The following is a 25,734-nucleotide window of genomic DNA, read 5'->3' on the forward strand; positions in this document are numbered from 1 at the left end:
AAACCATTTTAGTGCGCTCCGTTTTTCCTCGGTTGTCTTCTGACCTGCGACGACCGCTCCTGCAGCGTAAAGGAAGAGGCCTTGACGAGTTGAAGAGTTTCGTTGAGATGGAGATGATGACCTCAGAACTGGAAGAGACCAGCACAACTCCCAACCAGGATGATGAAGACAAGAGCAACGAAACTTTGGGTATGTACGTCAACTAGGGCTGAAAACTAAATTTTTCAAAATTGTTCATGACCTATGGAAAAAAAAAAGGCAGGAGGAAAATATATCCATCCATCCATTTTTTTTACCGCTTGGCCCTTTTCGGGGTCGTGGAGGGTGCTTGAGCCTATCTCAGCCTCATTTGGGTGGTAGGCGGGGTACACCCTGGACAAGTCGCCACCAAATTGCAGGGCCAACACAGATAGACAGACAACATTCACACTCACACCCTATGGCCAATTTAGTGTTGCCAAACAACCTATCCCCAGGTGCATGTCTTTGGAGGTGGGAGGAAGCCAGAATACCCGGAGGGAACCCACGCAGTCACAGGGAGAACATGCAAACGCCACAAAGAAAGATCCCGAGCCCGGAATTGAACTCAGGACCTTCGTATTGTGAGGCACATGCTTGTGTTTTCCAACACAATGCTTTTCCAACACAAGCATGGAAAACACTCAATGTCAACAAAATAGTAAAATCACATTGAACAATTAAAAATAAGCTGTTAAAATGAAGGTGCAAAAATAAGGAATATATAAGAAATGCTTCATAAAGTGTAATTAAATAGCGCAAAGTGTGAAAATGTAAACATAGAAACCTGAGAAGACCTATTTTCTGCATGTTTAGTTTAAAAAAGTTTTGACACCAAGCTGCAAACAAACAGAGGTGGAAACCAGATGTAGTTTGGTTATGGCTGGGCGATAAAGGCTGAAAACTTTATCACAATATAAATGTATTATATCGGTCGATATCGATAATTATATTTATCACGTATGGAAAATAAGAACCAGGAAAAATATATAATGTATTATAACCTCTTCAGCTAACAATGCAGAAAGGAAATGTCAGCACAAGTATGGAAACAATGTAAACAAAATTAACAATCATCTGTCAAAATGAAGGTGCAAAATAAAGAATGTGTAAAAATTGTTTCAATAAAGCGTAAGAAAATAGTGCAAAATGTAAACATACAAACCTGAGAATAACTTTTTTTTCCCTGCAAGTTTAGTGGCAGGAAGTCACAGCTGTGCTCTAGGTACGTCGTGGCGCAGTGGGGAGAGTGGTCGTGTGCAACGCGAGGGTCCCTGGTTCAATCCCCACCGAGTACCAACCTCGCCACGTCCGTTGTGTCCTGAGCAAGACACTTCACCCTTGCTCCTGATGGGTGCTGGTTAGCGCCTTGCATGGCAGCTCCCTCCGTCAGTGTGTGAATGTGTGTGTGAATGGGTAAATGTGGAAGTAGTGTCAAAGCGCTTTAAGTACCTTGAAGGTAGAAAAGAGCCATACAAGTACAACCCATTTATCATTTATTTATCATTTAAACGATGAGCACGGCTAAGGCAGTATGGTATTAATGGCCTTGGTAGTTCTGACTACGGTAAAAAATAATCCCGCAAACAATGTTTTTAATTTTTTGACTTTCAATGCAAAGAATCAACTGTTAAACAACAAGATGGCGCAACCAAATGTGATAGTTGATACTGTCACCTGATTGCCTGTTAGCCTATCACGCCCGCTGATCAATGATCACTTACTGCGTTACTCGGTTACCAGAAAGTGAGGGCCTTTGCTCGTGCGACCAACCTTGCTTTGCAAGTTTGCGTTTTTCCGACGAAGAAGACACAAAATCAAATGTTTTATATTGACTGATCACAGAAGCGATATATATTGATATCATTTTATCGCACAGCCCTGATGTTAACCCACGAGTTTCAAACTTTTTTTCATTGAGGGCCACACCACAGTCATGGCTGCCATTAGAGGGCTGTTTGTAACAGTAAATAAATAATTAATTTGCCCATCCATCCATCCATCCATCCATCCATTTTCTACTTTTTCCCTTTGGGGTTGCGGGAGGCGCTGGTGCCTATCTCAGCTACAATCGGGCGGAAGGCGGGGTACACCATGGACAAGTCGCCACCTCATTGCAGTTTGCCTATTTGCCTATTAATTTAATATTTTACTTTTTTTTTTACAGGAAAAAAACTGTCAGCTTTGTTGCCATACTTTAACAGTAAAACATATGGTGGTGTATTTTATTATTGTTTTTTTACAACATATTACTGTAAATAGAAATACAGTAGGGCTGTTTAATTATATGTTGGCAACTCGGCTGCCAGTTGTTTTTTTTTACCATAATAAAATGTGGTACTATAAAATCATCAACCGTGGATTTTACTGTAAAAACGAAACAAAACTGACAGCTCAGTTGACAGAATTTTACTGTAAAAAAACAAACATTGGTAGTTTTTTTTCAACTTAAAGTAATATGCTGTTAAAAAAAAAAACTCCCTAAATTTTACAGTAAAATCTATTGGTCATTTTTGTAATGTACAATTTGATGCATGAGTACAGCAGATATTTAAGTATGTATTTGTATTTTGACCCAAAAAGTTAGATAATATAATATTTGTTGCAGCATTTGTTTTCTCTGTCAAACTATTAAAAAAAAAAACTAATACCTTTTAGTAAAAGAAAATAGAAGGTATTTTATTGATGCATATTATTTCCAGGCTTTTGCAGGCCGTATAATATGACGTGGAGGGCCAGATATGGCCCGCAGGCCTTGAGTTTGACACCTGTGTGTTAACCCATCAGACCCTTCTAAGCACTTGGAATAAAACCTTCAATTTTGTTTCTCTAATCATGCGCTCACCCACTGGTCTGTTTGTGGAACTAATGGGCACATAGGGAACACAAACTATTTAATAAAATTTGATTTAAATAAATATTTGATTACAATTAATAAGTTATTTAAAAAGTAGTAGTTATAATATATTTAATTAGGTACATATAACTGATTAAATATGATATTAAAGGTCAAAACAATACAACACATAAGATGTTCACTTAATATAGGTACCGTATTTTCCGCACTATAAGGCGCACATAAGACGCACCTTCAATGAATGGCCTATTTTAATATGTTGTTCATATATAAGGCGCACCGCATTATAAGGCGCATAGAATAGATGCTACAGTAGAGGCTGGGGTTACGTTATGCATCCATTAGATGGAGCTGCGCTAAAGGGAATGTCAACAAAAAAGTCAGGTCAGTCAAACTTTATTAATAGATTACAAACCAGCGTTCTGACAACTCTGTTCACTCCCAAAATGAATTAACAGCTGTTTTATTATTTACCTGGGTTCACTAAACACGTAAAAAACTGGCTGATACTGTTACGGTAAATCAAACGTTAGTGCAATCACAATATAGTAACACTCGAAATAGTGCAAAGCAATAATATATCAATAACTCAACGTTGTTGAAACGATAATGTTACACAACACAACACACAAAATAAACATGTAAAGCTCACTTTTTTAAGTTATTCCTCATCCACGAATCCCTCAAATTCTTCTTCTTCAGTGTTCGAATCAAACAGTTGGGTTAATACGGCATCCAACATGCCCGGTTCCGTCTCGTCGAAGTCGTCATTAAACGAGTCAGTGTCGCTGCTGCTCTATTCCCGTCTTTTATTGTGTGACTGATCGCCTTGAGTTAAAACTCGGCACGCCTCCGGCAGTCATATATCCCAAGATGCACCGAGCGCTTCTTCTATGAGAGAAAATAAGGTAGGCTGCTGCTTACTGTAAAAGAAGCGCATTTCTTCTTCTACAGGGGAAAAAGGTAGACGGCTGATTACCGTAGAAGAAGAAGCGCACTTCTTCTGCCGTGGGAAAATAAGGTAGACTGTTGATTACCGTAGTTGCGAGACCTCCTGTGGCATGTTTAATTCGGACACTGAAGAAGAAGGATTCGTGGATGAGGAATAACTTAAAGTGAGCTTTACATGTTTGTTTTGTGTGTTGTGTTGTGTGAATATTAACGTTTGAGCAACGTTGAGTTATTGATATATTGTTATTGCTTTGCACTATTTCGAGACGTCTTTAATGGAGTCAGTGTCGCTGCTGTCGTCTAGCAGTTCAGTGACAATTCCTGCTTTCTTGAAATCATGTCTCTCAATAGGAGCCATTTTGGGGTCTTTACATTCAAACACACAAATGGAAATGAAACAGCACGGCCGGACGCAGTCATATATCCCAGCATGCACCGCGCGCTTCTTTCCTACGGGGGAAAATGAAATCGGCGGCTGCTTACCGTAGTTGTGAGACCTTTTGTGGCTCAATATTGGTCCATATATAAGGCGCCCTGGATTATAAGTGGCATTGTCAGCTTTTGAGAAAATTTTAGGTCTTTAGGTGCGCCTTATAGTGCGGAAAATACGGTAATAATAAATAAATAAACGTTTATTAAACATTTAACAGTCAACTGATAATAATTAATGCCCCTTTAACTTGTTTTCTTACATTTCTGGGTATTACTTGCAGGTATCATATAGTCAACTTGGCATGCAGTTACAATTCCAAGACATTAGATGGCAGCAGTGTGTCAGCAGTGCAGTTGTGCCCAGCATTAAAACTGCTTGTTCTGTCCTCATTAGCGCCATGTCAAGTATCATACAAGTTACAGAGGCAGCAGAGTTAAGACAACAATTTTAAGTCACTCCCACAACTGAATGGGTCTTCTAAAAGTAAAAGATTCCATGAAGAGTTTGATGTTGTGGGTTAAAAAAAGGTTATCTGATTATCTCTTTGTGCAGCCACAGAGTTGGTGGACCAGCCAGGTCCAGTTCCTACCGGGAAGGATGACAAGCACTCAAGCGTCCAAACCCCCACCGGGGTCTCCAAGGCTCCTTCAGGGGCTCAATGGGGTCTCCTGTCTCAGCTGGACTCTCTGGACAACGAGATGACTTCACCTCTTCTGAACCAATGTTCTCCCCAGCAGCTTTTGGACGTCCATCAGCGCCTGACGGGCCTCACGAGGCGCGTGGTTCTGGAGATGAGTGTTCGTCTCGGCGCCGCTCAGGAGCGTCCCTGATTGGTCCGTGGACAACACCCCCTGTGCCCTTTTTTTTTTTTGTTTGTTTTTAAAGTCACTTCTTTGTCTGCTTCTTACCAAACAACCCATGTTTTAACACACACACACTCGGTGTGTTTATCTTGTAAATATTGTAGAACAATGACTTGTTTTAAGCTAACAGGTAGGTTAACATTTATTTTTATTCTCATGTGTGATTTTTAATCAGTTGAAATAAAAACATTGGAATGAATGTATTTGAAAGAAAAACTGGAGTGTTGAAAGTGTTTTCTGTTCATTTTTCAAAAGTGTGATGATAACCATAGAGCTGGGCATTGAGCTTTGAAAGTTCACTAGTTGACAGTAATGTTCTGCAAACAACTTCCTGTTTACTACAAGGACTAGTTTTACTTGACCTATGTCATACCTCCTTATTTTTTCACTGGCTAAATTTAACTTAACACTGCCTGGGCCACAGTTTGACCCTGGAACAGATGATTTGACTTGATGTGATTGTCTATAGAAGAAGCACAACTCGATGGAATGTTTGTGCGCCTTCATCCTCTTAAGTGTCCCCCCCCCACCCCCTGATGCAGAAATGAAGATGTGTTTATGTCTGCAGAAAAAGTGGTTGCCAAATGCTGTGCTGCATTCCCACACACCGAGGAGGGAGGACGCATCAGGAGAAGGTCTTCCAAAGACTACTCGAGGGATGATGTTCATTAAGTGCTGGATGTCGCTTCAGCTTCTTCTGGGACATGTCTTGACGCTTCTGGCAGTCCATCCATCCTCCAGCAGCAGTAAGTCACATGATCAATATGCCACTCAAGTCACGTGATCAATGAATGGTATACACTTAATGTGTGTTACTCAACTGAGTCAGGCACATGATCAATAATATCGTGAAATGTACTGATCAGCCAAGTCACATGATCAATAATACCTAAATGTATTGGTGATGAACTAAGTTAGTCACATTATCAATATTGTGAAATGTAGTCAGCTAAATGCACATGATCAATGTATATACACAAATGTATTGGTAATCGTCTAAAGCACATGATCGATGTAAAGTGTATTGATCAGCTAGGTCACATCATCAATAATATATACCTAAATGTATTGGTAATGAACTAAGTCTCATGATCAATACATTCTTTAATGTATTGGTAATCAACAAGGGCACATGATCAGTGTTGCAAAATGCATTTATCAGCTATGTCACAAGATCAATAGTATATACCTGCATGTATTGTTAATCCAAGTAAGGCACATGATCATTAATGTCGGGAAAAGTATTTATGAACTACTTCACATGATCAATAATATATACTTAAGTGTGTACGTCCCACTGGGTCATTATTGTCACCGATGTCCCACTGGGTGTGAGTTTTCCTTGCCCTTATGTGGGCCTACCGAGGATGTCGTGGTGGTTTGTGCAGCCCTTTGAGACACTAGTGATTTAGGGCTATATAAGTAAACATTGATTGATTGATTGATATGTAATCATCTAAGGCGCATGATCAATAATGTCGTGAAATGTATCCATCAGCTAAGTTCCATGATCAATAATATATACTTGAATGTAATTTCACACATTTCACATGATCAATGTTGTGAAATGTGTGGATGATCAACTAAGTCACATGATCATCCATCCATCCATTTTCTACCGCTTATTCCCTTTGGGATCGCGGCGGGCGCAGGTGCCTATCTCAGCTACAATCGGGCGGAAGGTGGGTTACACCCTGGACAAGTCGCTGTCTCTTAAATGTATTGGTATTCGACTACGGCGCATGATCAATGTTGTGAAAGGTATTGATCAATTAATTCACAAGATCAATAATATATACTAACATGTATTGGCAATCGTCTAAGGCGCATGATCAATATGTGGTAAAATGTATTGACCAACTTAAGTCGCTTGACCAATATGTCACCCAAATGTGATCAATTGTGAAATGATTGATATGCAGAGAAGTATCTTCATCAATTAAGTCACATGACCAATATGCAATTAAATGTTTTGGTGAATTAACTCACATTATTTGTAAATACTAATAACCAACTTAAGATAAATGATCAATAATTTGTAGTAAACGGTGATCAACTAAGTCCAACCATCAATATGTCATACATTCACATGATCAATAATATAATGTATTGATCAAATAGGTCACATAAGCCATATGAACTAAAATGTATTGACCAACTTAAGTCACATGATCAATGTGTCACCCAGATGTATTGATCAATTAAGTCATATGACCAATATGCAGTGAAATGTATCGATCAGTTAACTTCCATGAATACTAAGTACCAAAATGCGTTGATGGCCGACGTAAGATACTTGATCAATAATATGTAGTGAACTGAATTACAATCAACGAGGGCTGGGCGATACGACCGAAACCTCTATCACGATATACGTTTTCTATATTGATTGATAATTATTGATACTTTTTATGACTTGTTTAAGGGTCTATTAATCAGTGTCTGGCAACCAGGGAGGGACTACAATCAATGAGTCAACTACCTTCAAGTATACTTGAAGGTAGTTGCAGATATAAACCACTAGATGGCAGTAGTGTATCAGCTGTTGAAGATTGCACTGATTAAACAGACAAAAGTGTCTGGATGTTGCCACAGTCTGCATTAAAGCCAACAAAACCAAATACAAGGTTCTGTTATTGAGTTGACATGTGAAGATATTCGTTTCTCTTCTCCCTCCATGTAGAGAATCCACAGCGAGACAAAAAGACTGCAAAAACCCTAGTAGTTATGAGAGACGTGTGTGTGTGTGTGTGTGTGTGTGTTCCTTTAAGAATGGCGGTGTGTTGGGTGAGTGACGTCTGTAGTTGAATAGAATAGAATAGAGTTTTATTGTCATTATTGCAATGAACAGGTTCAAAGAACAACGAAATTGGAGCAGCTCCTCCTAAGGTGCATATACAATATGGTAGTATAAATTTAAAAAAATAAATAAAATAAATAAAAAATAAATTTAAAAAAAAAAGATAGAGATGACAGATGTATCTATGTATACATAAATAAAACATTATTTCACATTGTAGTCCAAAAAAATAGAAAAACATTTAAACATTACACATGAGGACATGATGGACATATGGACACTCAGTGCCTGTTTAGTGCTACTATGGCTCTTGGGTAAAAGCTATTTTTTAGTCTATTGGTGCTCGCTTTTAGCACCCTGTAGCGTCTGGCGAATGAGTCCTGAAGAAATGAGAATAAAGTGACCAAGGTTTTACGAATCGGCGGCAATACCTGACAATAACAGATCCACTGTCAGAGTGAAGGGCGTGACCCCGGAGGAAATGTCGCCCTGAGCTCCACGACTGTGGGCTGAGACTGGGAGGCGGAAGCCGAACAGCAGAAAAGGTGCAGTTGGTATTGTTACGTGATTGGCTGTTAGCGTGTACCTCCCATTGTTCGGTGAATACTGTTAAATGATTGGCTGATAGTTGGACCCTTCTTTGCTGAGTGACACCTTCCTGTTTCCTGGTCTCCTAAACCGCGAATGGCTTCAAAAAACGAATCTTGCTTCATAATTTCTGGTTTCTTCCGACCAAAGAATACTTTCTCAAACGCATTTAATATTGATAAAGTATTATCGGCCCAATCCTACTGTCAATTAAGTCATATGACCAATATGGAGTAAAATGTATCGATAAATTAACTTGCATAAATACTAGCTACTAAAATGTATTGATGGCAGACTTAAGTTACATGATCAGTAATATGTAGTGAACTGAATTACTATCAATTAAGTCACATGATTGTCACCCAAACGTATTGATCAATTAACTCACATGTTGAATAGCATTAAGTAGTTTAGTTAAATGTATGGCTGAATAAGTGGTGAAAGTGTATTGTGATCAACTGCAAGTCACTTGATCAACCAACTAAGTCACCTGATTAATGACATGTAGTTCAATGTACTGATCAACCAACTAAGTCACTATGTAGTAAAAATGTGTTGGTGATAAACCAAGTCACATGATCAAGATGTAGTAAAAAGTATTGTGATCAACTAAGTCACATGATCGATATGTAGTAAAAACAAATAAGTCACATGATCAATAGGTAGTAAAAAGTATTGGGGTTAACTAAGTCACATGATCAATATGCAGTAAAAAATTATTGATCAACCAAGTCACATCATCAATAAGTAGTGCAAAGTATTGCGAGCAACTCTGCAAGTCACTTGATTAATGACATGTATTTCAATGAATTGATCAACCAACTAAGTCACATGATCAATATATAGTAAAAGTATAGTGATCAACTCAGCAAGTCACATGATCAACAAGTAGTACAAAGTATTGATCAACTCTGCAAGTCACTTGATTAAGGACATGTAGTCCGATGTATTAATCAACCAACTAAGTCACATGATCAATATGTAGTAAAAAAAAAAAATGGTGATCTACTAAGTCACATGATCGATATGTGGTAAAAGTATTGAGATAAACTAAGTCACGTGATCAATAAATAGTACAAAGTATTGTGATCAACTCTGCATGTCACTTGATTAAGGACATGCAGTCCGATGTATTGATCAACCAACTAAGTCACATAATCAATATGTAGTTTAAAAAAAATGATCAACTAAGTCACATGATCAATATGTGGTAAAAAGTATTGTGACCAACTAAGTCACAAAATCAACAAGTAAACATTTATTGGTGATCAACTAAATCACATGATCAATATGTAGTAAATAGAATTGTGATCAACTAAGTCACATGATCAAGAAGTAGTAAATATGTGTTGGCGATCAATTAAGTCACATGATCAACAAGTAGTAATGTATTGGTGATCATTCGACTAAGTCACATGATCAAAAAGTAGGAATAATGTATTGGTGATCAACCAACTAAGTCAAATGATTAATACGTAGTAAAAAGTATTTTGATCAACTAATTCACATGATCAACCGGTAGTAAATATGTGTTGGTGATCAACCGTCTTAAGTCACATGATCAACAATATTAGTAATCAATAATCTTTAAGAGTTATTTTTCCTTGCAGGACTTGTGGCTTTGAGAGAAGAAATATGTCCTCTTTTCTTTCCTCCTCTTCCTCCGCCATTGTTTCCTCCCCTGCAGCACAGACAGGAAGTGATGGTAACCATGACAACTTTTAATATATTAGGTACACCTGCACCACCTTGTGTCAATTGGATACAACAAATACATGACCTGGTGCAGGTGTACCTCCTGTACATGTTATTGATCTGATAATCAGTTAATCTTATTACTGATGTTTTATCAGGTTGACAATGATATTGATGACTATTCTTGATGTTTGATCAGGTTGATGTAATCATATTGAAGAATTTTTAATTAATGTTTGAACAGGTTGATACAATCATATTGATGAATATTATTGATGTTTGGTCAGGTTGACATAACAGAATTGATCACTGGACCTCAAGGGGAGAAGGTGGGTCAGAACTTTAAGTTATGTATCATGCAAAATTATACAAGGACACATGCCATGTTGTACTACAATTGTTGTGCTATTTTAATTGTAGGGGTTGTCAGACTGGTACGTGTACTAGTGGTACATGGGCTCTATCTAGTGGTACGCCCCAAAAAATAATTTTATTGAATCAATTTATTTTCAACATTGAATATACGTGTTAAATAAAACCTCTGTCTTGCTTTAGTGAATACTTAGACCTACTACACTACTGTATTTTAAAGTTGTCATCTTGGTGGTACTTAATGAATACTTAGGTCTACAACACTACTGTATTTTAATGTTGTCATTTTGGTGGTACTTAATGAATACTTACTGTAGGTCTACAACACTACTGTATTTTAAGGATGTCATTATGGTGGTACTTGGAGAGCCAAGTTTTTCCTGAGGTTGTACTTGGTAAAAAAAAAAATATATATATATATATATAAACCACTGATATAAAATGGTTACACTTGAGTGATTTTTATGTAATATTAATATGGTAAACACATGGTTGTTACATCATCTTTTATAGTAGTTATGTGTTTATGTGTGTAATAAACATGAAGTTGTCATCTTATTAAAAATCAAATAAATACAAATACAATATATTTAAACATTTCTTTATTTTACTTAAAATATAATTTATTATTACATAAGCTTTTGTGAATTATTTTGGTATTGTTGTTGAATTTTATTATACAATAAATTGTATAATAAATGTACAGCCATACAATTTATGTTCCATAGACCTTATGTGATGATCAAACCTCAAATTGAGAACATTAGCTTAGCAACAGTTATACGTTTTTTTATTATTATTATTATTAATTATAATATTTACAGTATGAATATTGTTATTGTGAATATATTTGTCGTTATTCTGATTATTTTTTCTAAAGGGATGTAGAGGACCCCAAGGATCTAAGGTGCACACACACACACACACACACACACACATGCACAGGAGAAGTCCAGGTAGTGTGCGTAAAGTATGGTGTGTGTTTCAGGGGGAATCTGGTATGATGGGTCCCCAAGGAGAGAAAGGGCAATCAGGAGCAATAGGAAAACCTGGTCACAAGGTATTATGTATTATATAATATTAGAATTATTTTGGTCTGAGAGAGAAGATACTATGTTTGTGTTGTAATTATGATTTTTGTCATTTTTTCTGTTGTAAATATGAATTGTGTAAATTTTCTGCGCTGCAATTGCCATTTTTATGTTGTAATTATGATTTTGTGCTGTAATTATAATTTTTTTCAATTTTATGCGTTGTAATTATTTAGATTTTGGTAAATTTTTGGCGCTGTAATTATGGTTTTTGTAATTTTTTGGTTGTAATTATTTTAGTAAATTTTTTGTGTTGTAATTATTAAAGTTTGGTCAATTTTTTGTTTGGTAAATATTTTTGTCATTTTTTGTGTTGTAATTCTGTTTGTCAGTTTTTTGTCGGTTTTTGTGTTATGATTTTGGTTAAATTTTTTGTGTTGTAATTATGATTTTTGTAAAGAATTTTGTGTTGTAATTATGATTTTTGTAAAGAATTCTGTGTTGTAATTATGATTTTTGAGTTGTCAATTTTTGCACTGGAATTATGATTTTTGTCATTTTTTATATTGTAATTATTATTTTTGTCAATTGTTTGTGTTGCTAATGTAGTTTTTTCAATATTTTGTGTGGTAATTATGATGTTTGTCTTTTTTTTGCCTTGTAATTATGTGTCAATTTTTTGCGTTGTACTTATTACTTTTGTCTTTTTTGTGTTATGATTTTTGTAAATTCTATTGTGTTGTAATTATTCGGATATTTGTCTGTTTTTGTGATGTAATTTTGATTTTTGTAAAATTTTTGTGTTGTAATTATTTTGATTATTGTCAATGTTGTGTTGTAATGATTATGATTTGTTATTTTTTAAGTTGTAATTGTGATTTGTAATTTATTTGTGTTGTAATTTTTTTTTGATGGAGAAATCATTTTGTGTATCAATTATTATAGTGAAATATATTGTAAATATTGAAGGGAAGAAAAATAATTTTGTTATAGATATTATAGTTATTGTATTTATGGTCATTATTTTTGTTGAGGTAGAGAAAATAAATGTTTTAATTATTGTAATTAGTTTTGTTTTGAGAAAGTAAGTTTATGTTGTAATTATTACAATAAGAAAAATAAGTTGGTGTTGTAATTATCTTAGTAGTTGTTGTAATTATGGTAATTGTTTTAATTGACAGAGAAAGTAAGTTTATGTAATTATTAGAATAATACAAATAAGTTGATGTTGTAATTTTTAGAATTATTTGTGTTTAGGGAGAGAAAGGCTTCCAGGGCTGGCGAGGTCTTAAAGGTGCGCCAGGATCAGCGTGCGTGTTGAAGGTAGTCACATGACTGTTGAAGGTAGTCACATGACTAGATAATGTTTTTGCCAAGTCAGTCGTGGCTTTATTCGCCAAGATTTGTTGTAAATGGTGAAGTTTTTACATTTTGAAATATTGTGTTTTTATTGGCAGGGCAATAAAGGACCAGCAGGTTTGCGGGTAAGTGCGTCTCTTAGTGTGTATTATTTATAAACGTTTATGTGTTTATTATTTTTAAGCACTTTGAGTGTTAAGAAAAGCGCTATGTAAATCTAATTTATTATTATTTATGTGTTTGTATTTTTTTTTATAAACATTTATGTGTTGATGTTCTTTCAGGGAGGTCAGGGCCTCAAAGGAGATCCAGGACCCTCAGGAGATCCTGTAAGGACAAGAGGCTGTTTGTTACTAAACCATCAGAGATCTTTGCTGTAACCTGTGGTGTTCCTCAGGGCTCAGCCCTACACCCCTTTTTATTACTCATTGAAACTACTTGTGTGTCCTTACAGGCTCATCCAGGTGTCCCTGGCACGCCTGGACATAAGGTGAGTACGCTAGCTCAGGTGGAGTAGGAGTTTTATAGGTATAGTATGAATAGGTTTTTTTTTAGATATAGGTGTAGTAGGATGAGTTGTTTAGGTGTAGTTAGAAGAGTTTTTTTTATATAGGTGTAGTACATATAGATGAAGTAGAACAATTTTTTTAGATAAAGATGTAGTTCACATAGGTGTAGTAGGAGGAGTTTAATTGGTGTAGGCGTAGAAGAGTTTTAAAGATATAGGTGCAGTAAGAAGAGTTTCTTCGATATAGGTGTAGTAGGAATTTTTTTTTAGATATAGCTGTAGTACATATACGTGTAGTAGGAATAGTTGTGTATGTATAGGTGTAGTACACAGGTGTAGAAGGAATGGTTTTGTAGATATAGGTGTAGTACATACAGGTGTAGTAGGAATCATTTTGTAGATATAGGTGTAGTACATACAGGTGTAGAATGAATAGCTTTGTAGATATAGGTGTAGTACATACAGGTGTAGTAGGAATCATTTTGTAGATATTGGTGTCGTACATATACTGTAGGTGTAGTACATATTGGTGTAGTAGGAAGAGTTTTATAGATGTAGTACAAACTGGTGTAGTAGGAATAGTCTTATAGGTGTAGTAAATATAGGTGGAGTAGGAATAGTCTTACAGGTGTAGTACATATTGGTGTAGTAGGAAGAGTTTTACAGGTGTAGTACATATTGATGTAGTAGGAATAGTTTTATAGATGTAGTACAAACTGGTGTAGTAGAAATAGTTTTATAAGTGTAGTAAGAAGAGTTGTATAGTTGTAGGAAGATGGTTTTTGATAGGTGTAGTAAAAATAGTTTTTAGATATAGGTGTAGTACAAATGTGTAGGAGTACATATAGGTGTACTAGGAATAGTTTTATAGGTGTAGTGTTTTAGATGTAGGTGTAGTAGGGATATTTTTTTTAGATGTAGGTGTAGTAGGAATATTTTTTTAGATATAGGTGTAGTACATATTGATGAAGTAGGAATAGTTTTTTTTAGATATGTCTTATGTTTAGTAAGAATAGTTTTTTAGATATAGGTGCAATTGGAAGACTTTTTTTAGATGTGTGGTTACTACACATCCATAAAAAACTTCTTACTACACCTATATGTACTACACATATCTACAAAAATCTTACTACTACACCTATATATAAATAACTCTTCCTACTACACCTAAAAATCTTTCTACTACGCCTATATCTACAAAACAATTCCTACTACACCTATACTGTGTGTACTGTACTACACTAGTACATATTAGTGTAGTAGGACTAGTTTTTTTTTTAGATATAGTTGTGGTAGGATTTTTTTTTAGGTATGTGTAGTACATATACGTGCAGTGGGAATAGTTTTTTTTTATATATATAAGTGTAGTACTTGTAGGTGTAGTAGGAGTAGTTGTGTAGATATACTGTAGGTGTAGTACAAAAAGATGTAGAAGGAATAGTTTTGTAGATATAGATATAGTACATACAGGTGTGGTAGGAATGGCTTTTTAGATGTAGAAGGAATACTTTTATATCTATAGGTGTAGTATGAATTATTATGTAGTTGTAGTATGAATAGGTGTAGTAAGAACACTTTTATATCTATAGGTGTACTATGAATAATCATGTAGTTGTATGAATAGATTCAGTAATACTCTTATGGCTATAAGTGTAAGAACAATACTTTATAAGTGTAGTAGGAATATTTATGTAGTTGTAGTATGAATAAGTCTAGTACAGTGGTTCTTAACCTGGGTTTGATCGAACCCTAGGGGTTTGATGAGTCGGCCTCAGGGGTTCGGCGGAGCCTCTGCCGTGGAGGTCAAGATACACCCGACTCATTGTGTAAATAAAAACTTCTCCCTATTGCCGTATTATGGACATCCCCAAACAATGTTCCCTCTAATTTTCCATCTGATTTGCAGGTGTGTAATTTGTTCTGAGTCGATGCACTGTGTCGGTTTTGTTCTTTGAACAAGGTGATGTTCATGCACAGTTCATTTTGTGCACCAGTAAAAAAAAAAAACATAACTGTCTTGAATTTCAAAAACCATTTTTATTTTTCACTAAAGAAGGGTTCGGTGAATGCGTATATGAAACTGGTGGGGTTCGGTAACTCCAACAAGGTTAAGAATCACTGATTTAGAGCTATTTGGTTAGGGTCAGGGTTAGAGGGTTAGGGTTATTATAAGGCCATGCCGAATAAGGCATTAATAAGTACTTAATAATGACTAGTTAAGAGCCAATATGTTACTAATTTGCATGTTAATAAGCAACTAATTAATAGTGAATATGTTCCCCATTCTAAAGTGTTACCATGTTTTTTTTTACTGGTGCACAAAATCAACCGTGCATGAACATCACCTTGTTCAAACAATAAAACCAACACAGTGCATGAACTCACAACAAATTACACACCTGCAAATCAGTCAGCTGACAGGGAGAAGTTTGTATTTACACGAAGAGTCGGGTGTGTTTTGACCTCCGCCGAACCCCTGAGGCCGACTCACCGAACCCCTAGGGTTCGATCGAACCCAGGTTAAGAACCACTGCTCTAAATTAAGTCTTTGTTACTTAGAATATGTTCCCCATACTAAAGTGTTACCAAAAACATACAACTTTGTCTTGAATTTGAAAAAAATATATATTTTATTTTTCACTAAAGAAGGGTTCGGTGAATGCGTATATGAAACTGGTGGGGTTCGGTAACACCAACAAGGTTAAGAACCACTGACTTAAATAGACATTAAGTATTTTACTTAACCTTCAACCCGACATCTTTTTCAGAGTTAAAAACATTTTGTTCCATGCAGAAATTTTATTTCATTTTCTCTGCAGTCAAACTTTGAGTTCATAAATGTAACCCATAATAGTTTGTTTATACATAGCACAAAGCAAAAAAAAAACAACTTTATATGCAGTGTTATTTAATTTTATTTATTCTATTTTTGTCCTGTCCAGCTTCTCAGGCAAATCATATAGTTGATGTAGATGCCCATATCGGTGGTTCAGATTTACTTTACAAAAGAGAAGTGTAGGATACTTCTATTGTTGCCTTATTTAAATTTGACTTATTAAATGTATTAATATTATCATTTGGTGCAGCCGGGCCGGAGCAGGAGGGGATAGAAAGAGGAAAAAAAGGAGAAATTGTGGGGATAAGAGGGGGATTAGACAGTGTTATTTCATTTTAAATTTCAAAAGAGTTTTGTGGCTCCCATTGTTTTCTTTAATTTGTGAAACGGGTCTAAATGGCTTTTTGAGTGGTAAAGGTTGCCGACCTGATATAGTTATATTCAGTAGGTATACTAGCTGACGTTCTAGGTACTTAGGTGTACTAGCAAGTATAGTTATACACATTAGTTATGTAGGTGTATTGGTAGGTATGGTGCCATAGGTGTTGTAGTATTATTGGTACTAGGTATAGTTATATAGGTGTAGTATTTAAAGTCAGAATACAGTAGGTGTAGTTGTATTACTGTAATATACAGTATATATTGTAGTACTTCTATTAGAATACAGTAGTTTGTGTTCAATGGGTCCACTTACTGTGTGTGTGTGTGTGTTTTTTTTTTCAGGGTGACCCAGGCCTGTGTGGAGGTCCAGGTGTTGAAGGTGTGCAGGGTCCCAGAGGAGAACCTGGTCTCAGAGGAACTAAGGTGGCTGACTAAGTTCTTGCCTGACACCAAAATGTTTCTCGCCAACACTTAAAAGATATTTGTTTCAGGGATTGAAAGGACTTTGTGGACCTTCAGGACCTTTGGGTCACCTTGGAGCAGTTGGAGCCCCTGGTTTGACGGGACAACCCGGACTTCCTGGACAAGGTGAGCCTAATTGTGCACTTTGAGCTGGAAACCTAACGCACCTTAGCTTGTGTTGCAGTCTTCCATCTGGAAGGTCTACAGGGAGAACCGGGAAGTCCAGGACCTCTGTCCTCATCATGCAGCTGCTCGCCACACCCCCGCATACAACCAAGGCCACACCGGGTCCAGAAGGTAGAGAACGCGCTTTGATGTCTCTCCTCATTCTTGCCTGATCAGATCGTCCCGTCTTTGTAGATCTTCATCGCAGACGGAGAAGAAGCTTTGAGGAAGCTGCAGAAGGAGAACACCATGGTTCTACGTACCGACATGAAGGCTCTTTACATCTTCACTGAGCAGCAGTGGATTAACGTACTGGTGAGCTAATCTGTTAGCATTAGCATCCTAGGTACTGGCGAGGTAATTTGTTAGCCTTGACATCCTAGGTACTGGCAAGCTAACCTTTTAGTTTCAGCATCTTGAGTTAATCTTTTAGCATTAAAGGCCTACTGAAATGTGATTTTCTTCTTCAAACGGGGATTGCAGGTCCATTCTATGTGTCATACTTGATCATTTCGCGATATTGCCATAGTTTTGCTGAAAGGATTTAGTAGAGAACATCCACGATAAAGTTCGCAACTTACGGTGCTAAGAGAAAAGCCCTGCCTCTACTGGAAGTCGCAGACGATGACATCACATGTTGATGGCTCCTCCCATATTCACATTGATTTTAATGGGAGCCTCCAACAAAAACTGCTATTCGGACGGAGAAAACGACAATTTCCCCATTAATTTGAGCGAGGATGAAAGATTCGTGTTTGAGGATATTGATAGTGACGGACTATAAAAATTAAAAAAAAAAAAAAAAACGCGATTGCATTGGGACGGATTCCGATGTTTTTAAACACATTTACTAGGATAAATCTGGGAAATCCCTTATCTTTCTATTGTGTTGCTAGTGTTTTAGTGAGTTTAATATTACCTGATAGTCGGAAGGGTGTCTCCACGCGCAGTGTCTTAGGGGAGTCGACGGCAGTTATGGACGGCAACAAGCTCAGCTTTTCTCCGGTAACAACTGACTTTTTACCACAATTTTCTCACCGAAACCTGCAGGTTGACATGTGGTCAGGATCCATGGTAAAGTTTCACCTCCGGGAATTCTAAACAAGGAATCACCGTGTGTTTGTGTGGCTAAAGGCTAAAGCTTCCCAACTCCATCTTTCTACTATGACTTCTCCAATATTAATTGAACAAATTGCAAAAGATTCAGCAACACAGATGTCCAAAATACTGTGTAATTATGCGGTTAAAGCAGATGACTTTTAGCTGTCTGTGTGCGTAGCGCTCATTTTCTAAAAACGCGTGATGTCTTGTCATCATTACGCGACCTTTTCAAGACGAAACTCCCGGGAAATTTAAAATTGTAATTTAGTAAACTAAAAAAGCCGTATTGGCATGTGTTGCAATGTTAATATTTCATCATTGATGTATAAACTATCAAGACTGCGTGGTGGGTAGTAGTGGATTTCAGTAGGCCTTTAACATCCTAGGTAATGGTAAGCTAATTTGTTAGCATTAGCATCCGAGGTACTGGTGCGCTAATCCGATAGCGTTAGCATCCTAGACCTTGTAGTTTCTAAAGGGATGTAAAAAAAATGTTTTATAATTCCTTGTCTAGATGTAAATATTAAAATGCAGGAGCATGTTTCAAATGAAATGTATATTTGACACAGTTAGTCAAGGAATATGAATAATAATAATCATCATCTACTGAATGCTGATTTCTTGTCATCTCTTCTTTTTACGCTGCTTTGGTGGATAAAAAGAATCCCAACAGTGACTCCCCCCTCCATTAAAATTCTCCCAGCTTTTTACAATAAAAGCCCATCAGCCTGTCACCCTTCCCCTAAAGTATGCAACAAAATCATGACCAGCACGCTGGCACGCCTAGTTAGAATGCTAATAAACTTTCCCTTGCAATTGCTGCCTTGTTTTTACTTCCTGCCTTCAGTTAATGTGATATCAATTATTCACACCAGCGATATCGTGTGTGTTTACGAAGCTGTTAACACATCCCAATGTCCTCCAATAGGCACGCAAGCTTGGTCTTTTCTTTTACAGGCTACTAGGAGCCAGCAGCTACACAACACCTAAGCACACAAGAGCACACAAGCTATGTAGTAATAAGTGAAGAGTATTGCGGTGTAAAACAGCACATTTGTCAACATAAACAAGTATCAAATGATTATAGTTGCATATTACTTCCAATAATTTTACTCCAAGGCAGAAGAGTATTTCAAAGTATCCAGTAACAAACGTGTCCGCGTTAGTCAACTTAATGCGTCATGAGGTTAACATCATGAATTATTCTGGCCACTAAGTGACGCCAAATTTTTTTTACAGTAAATTCCGGACTATAAGCCTAATTTGGGGCCATGTTTTGTGTTCAATAGTTTTTAGTTTTAATTAAACACAAGCGGAGGCACTAAATAGGTTTGTTTGTGCCATTGCGCCCACTGCAGGTGTTGCGAGTTGAAAATTTACTTCCTGTTAAAATGCCTTGAACTGGAAGTAGAACCGCCCAAGCGACGTTTGTAAGTTTTACAATATGACTAAAACAATTCTTACTTACTACACGTCCCATATGTGATGTTTGCAGGAGTGCTTTCATGCATATTTGTAATGAAGCTACAGTCATTAGCATTAGCTATTATGCTAACACATTTATGTGTCTGTTAGTATTATCAACTTACAATGGCATTCTTTTTCTATTGTTTCAGTTTGGTAAATTCACTCAAAATTTAGCGTGGAGTTATTCAGTCTGTTTAGTTCTCCACTTTCTATTTGATCCATCTTGGTCTCTACACGTCATCTAGTGTGCTGCCATCTAGTGGAAGAAGTCTTCAATTGCTGTGCAGTCGCTCAACATTGACAATCTTGGTTACCTCCTTTCCTGGGTAAGTAAGTGAACGAGTGACCGCAAGTCCCGATTCAGTATAAAAACACGACTCGTTCCTAAGTTGCACATGTGTAATACACAATATCAGAAATCTTAATGTCTCATTGGTGTCCAAATGTTTGGTTTACATCAAACATGACTCACCTTCTCTTTTCCAGGTGTGTAAATGTACTCAAACTAATGAAACTTCCACTAAGTTTTATAATATTATTTTATTTTATAAACAGCGTTTTTGTACAGGTGATAATCACATGTTATGTCTTGACTGACTCAGCATATTTAGAAAAAAGGATTCCATTAATTAATTCATTCATGACATGAACCAAGGTTTTACTTTTGAGAGTCATATTCTTTGATACACTGAAAATCTTTGACTGTAATTTAATTTCCATGATGTTACATGTGTTGTGTTACTTGTGGTACAACATGTATTACTTGTAGCGCAACATATGGTGTAACACCGGTAATGCAGCATGGTGTCCATGATGTAAGACATGTGGTGCAACATGGTGTCTATGATGCCACAATGGTGTCCATAATGGCTTGTGGGTGGTGCAGCATGATCTCCATGATAAAACATAGGTAGTGCAACATGGTTTGCATGGTGCAACACGGGTGTTCCAACATAGGTGGTGTAACATGGGTAATGCAACATGATGCAACACGGAGGGTGCGACATGGTCGCCATGGTTTAACACGGGTGGTGCGACACGGCTGGCGCACAATGGTCACCGTGGTGCAACACGGCTGGCGCACAATGGTCACCGTGGTGCAACACGGGTGGCGAATCATGGTCACCGTGGTGCAACACGGGTGGCGAATCATGGTCTCCGTGGTGCAACACGGGTGGCGAATCATGGTCTCCGTGGTGCAACACGGGTGGCGAATCATGGTCTCCGTGGTGCAACACGGGTGGCGAATCATGGTCTCCGTGGTGCAACACGGGTGGCGAATCATGGTCTCCGTGGTGCAACACGGGTGGCGAATCATGGTCTCCGTGGTGCAACACGGGTGGCGAATCATGGTCTCCGTGGTGCAACACGGGTGGTGAATCATGGTCTCCGTGGTGCAACACGGGTGGCGAATCATGGTCTCCGTGGTGCAACACGGGTGGCGAATCATGGTCTCCGTGGTGCAACACGGGTGGCGAATCATGGTCTCCGTGGTGCAACACGGATGGCGCTCCATGATCTCTGTGGTGCAACACGGGTGGTGCACCATGGTCTCCATGAAGCGCAACACGGGTGGTGCATCATTGTCTCCATGGTGCAATACGGGTGATGCACAATGGTCTTAATGGTTCAACACAGGTGGCGGACCATGGTTTCCATGGAGCGCAACACTGGTGGCGCACCATGGACTCGGTGCACGACCCGTGTTGAACCACAATGGTCTCCGTGGTTTAACACGGGTGGCGCACCATGGTCTCCATGAAGCGCAACACGGGTGGCGCACCATGGTCTCCATGAAGCGCAACACGGGTGATGCACCATTGTCTCCATGGTGCACTACGGATGGTGCACCATGGTCTCCATGGAGTGCGATACGGGTGGTGTACCATGGTCTCCATGAAGCGCAACACGGGTGGTGCATCATTGTCTCCATGGTGCAATACGGGTGGTGCACAATGGTTTTCATGGTTCAACACGGGCGGCGGAACATGGTTTCCATGGAGCGCGACACGGGTGGTGCATCATGGACTCTGTGGTTCAACACGGGTCGCGCACCATGGTCTCCGTGGTTAAACACGGGTGGTGCACCATGGTCTCCATGAAGCTCAACACGGGTGATGCACCAGTCTCCATGGTGCAATACGGGTGGTGCACCATGGTCTTCATGGTTCAACACGGGTGGTGCACCATGGTCTTCATGGAGCGTGATACGAGTGGTGCACCATGGTCTCCAAGGTGCAACACGGATTGTGCACTATGGTCTCAATGGAGCTTGATACGGGTGGCATACCATGGTCTCCATGGTGCAACACGGGTGCCGCACCATGGTTTCCATGGAGCGCGACACGGGTGGCGCACCATGGTCTCCATGGAGCGCGACACGGGTGGCGCACCATGGTCTCCATGGAGCGCGACACGGGTGGCGCACCATGGTCTCCATGGAGCGCGACACGGGTGGCGCACCATGGTCTCCATGGAGCGCGACACGGATGGCGCACCGCAACATGGTCTCCATGGAGCGCGACATGTGTGGTCTCCATGGAGCGCAATACGGGTGGTGCACCATGGAGACCATGGTGCAACACGGGTGGCAAAACATGGTCTCATAATGATGCAACATGGTTTGTAGGGTGCAACATGGGTCCATACTGAGATGGCTGGTGCAGTATAGTGTCAATGGTGCAACATTAAAATCCCCACTGATGTTTCCTATCTAAGGTGTGCACTCTATGAAGGGCACCTGGCAGTCCATTAAGGCTCCTTTAGTTGGAAGTTTTTAATATTAGCATTTTGTCTTTTTTCTTTGCATCCAAAACCCAAACATTTTTTAAATCTGAGAAAAAAAAGTATTCGACAACAATGTGATCGGTTTATTAGAGTAACATAATGATTGATCAGTTATTGATAGATGGGATTGACTTTTGGCAAAGAGCACAGTGATGTGGTGTTCTTTGGGGCGCTTCCTACTTTGCATAGCTCCTCCCCTGCTACTGTGAGCCAAGCAAGATGGCCGCTGACTTGGTTTCCACTCGGTCAAGAAATGATGAACGTAGAAAACTTAGTGATTTTGTAAAGTTTAAGCAAGATGAATAACACTTGGACAGCAAATGCTCCTTTCAACCTGAAACAATTAAATAATCTTCTATAAAAACACAGAAAAGGCTTAAAATGAAGGCTCGTTCATTCTAGAAACACTCCCGCGTCTTTCATGGTTTCACTTTCACTTTCGGTATGTAGTGTCAACATATGCGTGTAATATGAAGAGTAATGAGGTGTATAATTTGTTTCCTGTTTTGTCAGAAGTGACCCGCCTTCTTTTCCTGTTCAATTGAATCAATCAAGTCACTGGACTCTGCACGTCCACTTTGTCCTCTACCACTCGCTGGTCAGTTTAGTGCTTTGGTCCCGTTTGGGCGGCGCAGGTGGCGGCCCTCGCCGCAGCGTTGCATAGCCGGAAATGTTGGAGCTAAGTTTGGCGGACTGAGAGCGGGCGTGGTGACGGGACAGCGTTTGCGTGTGGTGGCGGGCGTCCTGCTGCTGATGCAGGAGCTCCGGCGGAGGGGGCGGCAGCAGAGCCATGTCGTCCATGGTGGCCACGGGCTCCATCTTGGTCGAAGGGACTAGTTGGGAGGACGTGAGCGACCCGTGGCGGGAAACCGACTTCCTCTTGAGGGTACGGTTCAGGTCTTCCAGGAAATGAGTCTTAAGTGCCAGAGTGCTCGGCCCCGTGGATTTGGGGGATGTGGGAGGCACCGGGGTAGAGGAGGAGTAGGAAGACAAGGAGGGGGGCGGGGTCTGAGAGAGGGGCGGCGACATTGGTAGTGAAGCGTCGTAAGGGGCTGTGTTGCTAGTGCGACGATTTAGTGTGGGTGGAGGCACAGCCCCCTTTTTGAGGGAGGTTTGCTTCCACGATGAAGACGACAAAGGTGCTGCAGGCTGCGTTTGAGGCTGGGGGTTGACCACAGCCACCCTAGGCGGCTGGTGAAACTCAGAGGGGTGGGGCGGGGGAGGGAAGAGCTCAAAGTCACTGGGTGGGGGCGGGAAGTAGTCTGGGGACGACTCCAGATGTGGCGGCGGAGACGGGAACTCTGAGGACGCCTGATGGTGCTGAGCCGCTTGCAGCCCCTGGAGCGCCAAAGGCAGGTTGGCCAGATTCAGCTTCCCCGGCTTGGGAGGCGGCGTCGGAAACGCAGAGAACTCCTTTGAAGGCGAACCAGTCGCTGAGGAGGAGCTGGAGGATGTAGACGTTTGAGGAGCTTGTCCAAACTTATTGACCAGACTTTCCACCTTCTTGGGCCTCTCGTCCGCCGCCTCGCCCGAGTTTGAGCGCATGGAGGAGGCTCTCTGCGGGGCGGCAGGGGGGCCTCGCTTGCTGGAGGAGGTGGAAGGGGATTGTTTGATGGGGGAACCTGTCTTGGAGAAGGGCGGAGGGGGAAACTCTGCAAGGGAATTGTCGGGAAGAGGTGGGGGGAATTCTGGCGACTGCGTGGCGACAACGCCTCCCGGCTGCCATTTTGGTTTGGCCTTGACTGCTGGGGGAGACTGGGGGGGATTGAACTTTGAGCCCTCAATGGAGTTGGAGGAAGGAAGCGAGGGGGAAGCGGCAACGTTTCCTGGGAACTGGTTAACGATCTGTTTGACTAGAGATGAGGTAGCCATGGAGATGAAGGAGGAGGAGGGGGACAAGGCGAGGTTCTTGGAGGAGAGACTGTGCTGCTTAGGGAGGGTAGGTGGCGGCTGATTGGGGGAGTGGCCTGTGGAGAAACTTTGCTGCTTCTTTACAGGGCCGTGGGGGGGTGTAGGGGACACTGGTGACTGTGCAATTGGGAGGGAAGATGGACCTGGGGGTTTAGGGGCGGTCTGAGGGGGAAAACCACCAGTGAAGGTTTTGGGCGGTGCTGGAGGGGGTGCATTGGGGGACGCAGGGGTGGAGAGCAGGGTGGGTGCTTGAAGAGGCGTGGACTCCCCAGGCGAAGGGAAGTCATACACCATGTTTGGGAACTTCTGTGCCAGAAAGTGCTTGAGGCCGGCGTTGGACAGTTGAGTGTGGGACTCTGGTGGTGGGAGAAACCCGTTGGCTTCCAGAATCTCGGGTGGTGGCGGCGGGAGGTACGACGATTCGTCATCCAGCGGCAGAGGAGGAAGAGATGAGGAACTCTGCAGACCCAACGGCAGCACAGTCGCGGTGGCGCCTTGAACTGGCTCTGAGGGTGGAGGAGGTGGGGGAGGCGTGCTGTAAGTGGCGGGCAGAGTGTTGTAGGTGGGAGGTTGGGCGGCACCGGGCGGCTGCGCTCTGGACTGGATCTGGCTCTGGTTCTGGTTCTGGTTCTGCAGGCGAGCTAGCGTGCTGTACTTGACGTAGGCGGCCGCCTGATGGGCCATGTTCACCACTGGCGGCGAGGAGTACTCCTCAAGGGGAACCATCCCGTCGCTGTAACTTCCCCGGGAGGGTGGAGTCTGAGGCTGGGAGAGAGGGAGGTGCTGGGAAGAGAGGTTGGGGATCTGCAGGGGGATGGGCCTACTGATGGCGTCCATCTTCATCATCTGCATCAAACAACACAAAATGCTCAAATCAAATTGGATACGGACTTTTGGGACCATTAAGAAAAAAAAAAAATTACAAAATGCAGGAACAGCAACTCAAGAGAAGTCCACGTCTTCAGACAAACATGGCCACCAGTCCACCTCATCCACACGTGAACTTCAACACTCCGTGCAAAACTAAACCTGACTTCTCAAAAATCAGCACAGCAAATTTCAAACGAATAACGGCTGCATTTTACTCTGAGCCACTAGGGGGCATACTTGAAAGGTTTCCACAGCATCTAAGCAGCAATTTAGGATTAG

The 25,734-nt window shown here is 40.2% G+C and overlaps 3 protein-coding genes across 6 annotated transcripts in view; 2 read left to right on the plus strand and 1 right to left on the minus strand.

Moving 5' to 3' along the window:
• The window catches only part of LOC133538133 (telomere-associated protein RIF1-like), a 47,054-nt gene extending 41,716 nt beyond the window's left edge, over positions 1–5,338 (plus strand). Inside the window, exons 34-35 of the mRNA XM_061879474.1 lie at positions 66–189; positions 4,812–5,338. Of these exons, the coding sequence (XP_061735458.1) occupies positions 66–189; positions 4,812–5,089 (402 nt within the window). The 3' untranslated portion in view covers positions 5,090–5,338. The remainder of the gene's footprint in view (positions 1–65; positions 190–4,811) is intronic.
• A 361-nt stretch (positions 5,339–5,699) lies between these two features.
• Positions 5,700–19,224, plus strand: LOC133537763 (macrophage receptor MARCO-like). Of its 2 annotated transcripts, XM_061878847.1 has the most exons (14): positions 5,700–5,868; positions 10,121–10,215; positions 10,493–10,534; positions 11,458–11,484; positions 11,566–11,637; positions 12,866–12,931; positions 13,066–13,092; positions 13,252–13,296; positions 13,422–13,457; positions 17,035–17,115; positions 17,184–17,280; positions 17,339–17,451; positions 17,515–17,634; positions 19,083–19,224. In XM_061878847.1, exons 1-14 carry the CDS (start codon positions 5,781–5,783, stop codon positions 19,110–19,112), a joined length of 939 nt encoding a protein of 312 aa, XP_061734831.1. In that variant the 5' UTR covers positions 5,700–5,780; the 3' UTR covers positions 19,113–19,224. The 2 variants fall into 2 exon arrangements, with proteins under 2 accessions (XP_061734831.1, XP_061734830.1); XM_061878846.1 differs by having other exon boundaries at positions 11,458–11,637.
• A 3,518-nt stretch (positions 19,225–22,742) lies between these two features.
• Positions 22,743–25,734, minus strand: part of raph1a (Ras association (RalGDS/AF-6) and pleckstrin homology domains 1a) — a 110,835-nt gene continuing 107,843 nt past the window's right edge. For all 3 annotated transcript variants that reach the window (XM_061879475.1, XM_061879476.1, XM_061879477.1), the window contains one exon: positions 22,743–25,431. In XM_061879475.1, coding sequence (XP_061735459.1) covers positions 23,260–25,431 — 2,172 coding nt within the window. In that variant the 3' untranslated portion in view covers positions 22,743–23,259. The remainder of the gene's footprint in view (positions 25,432–25,734) is intronic.

Source organism: Nerophis ophidion, linkage group LG19, assembly GCF_033978795.1.
Source record: "Nerophis ophidion isolate RoL-2023_Sa linkage group LG19, RoL_Noph_v1.0, whole genome shotgun sequence".
NCBI lineage: Eukaryota > Metazoa > Chordata > Actinopteri > Syngnathiformes > Syngnathidae > Nerophis > Nerophis ophidion.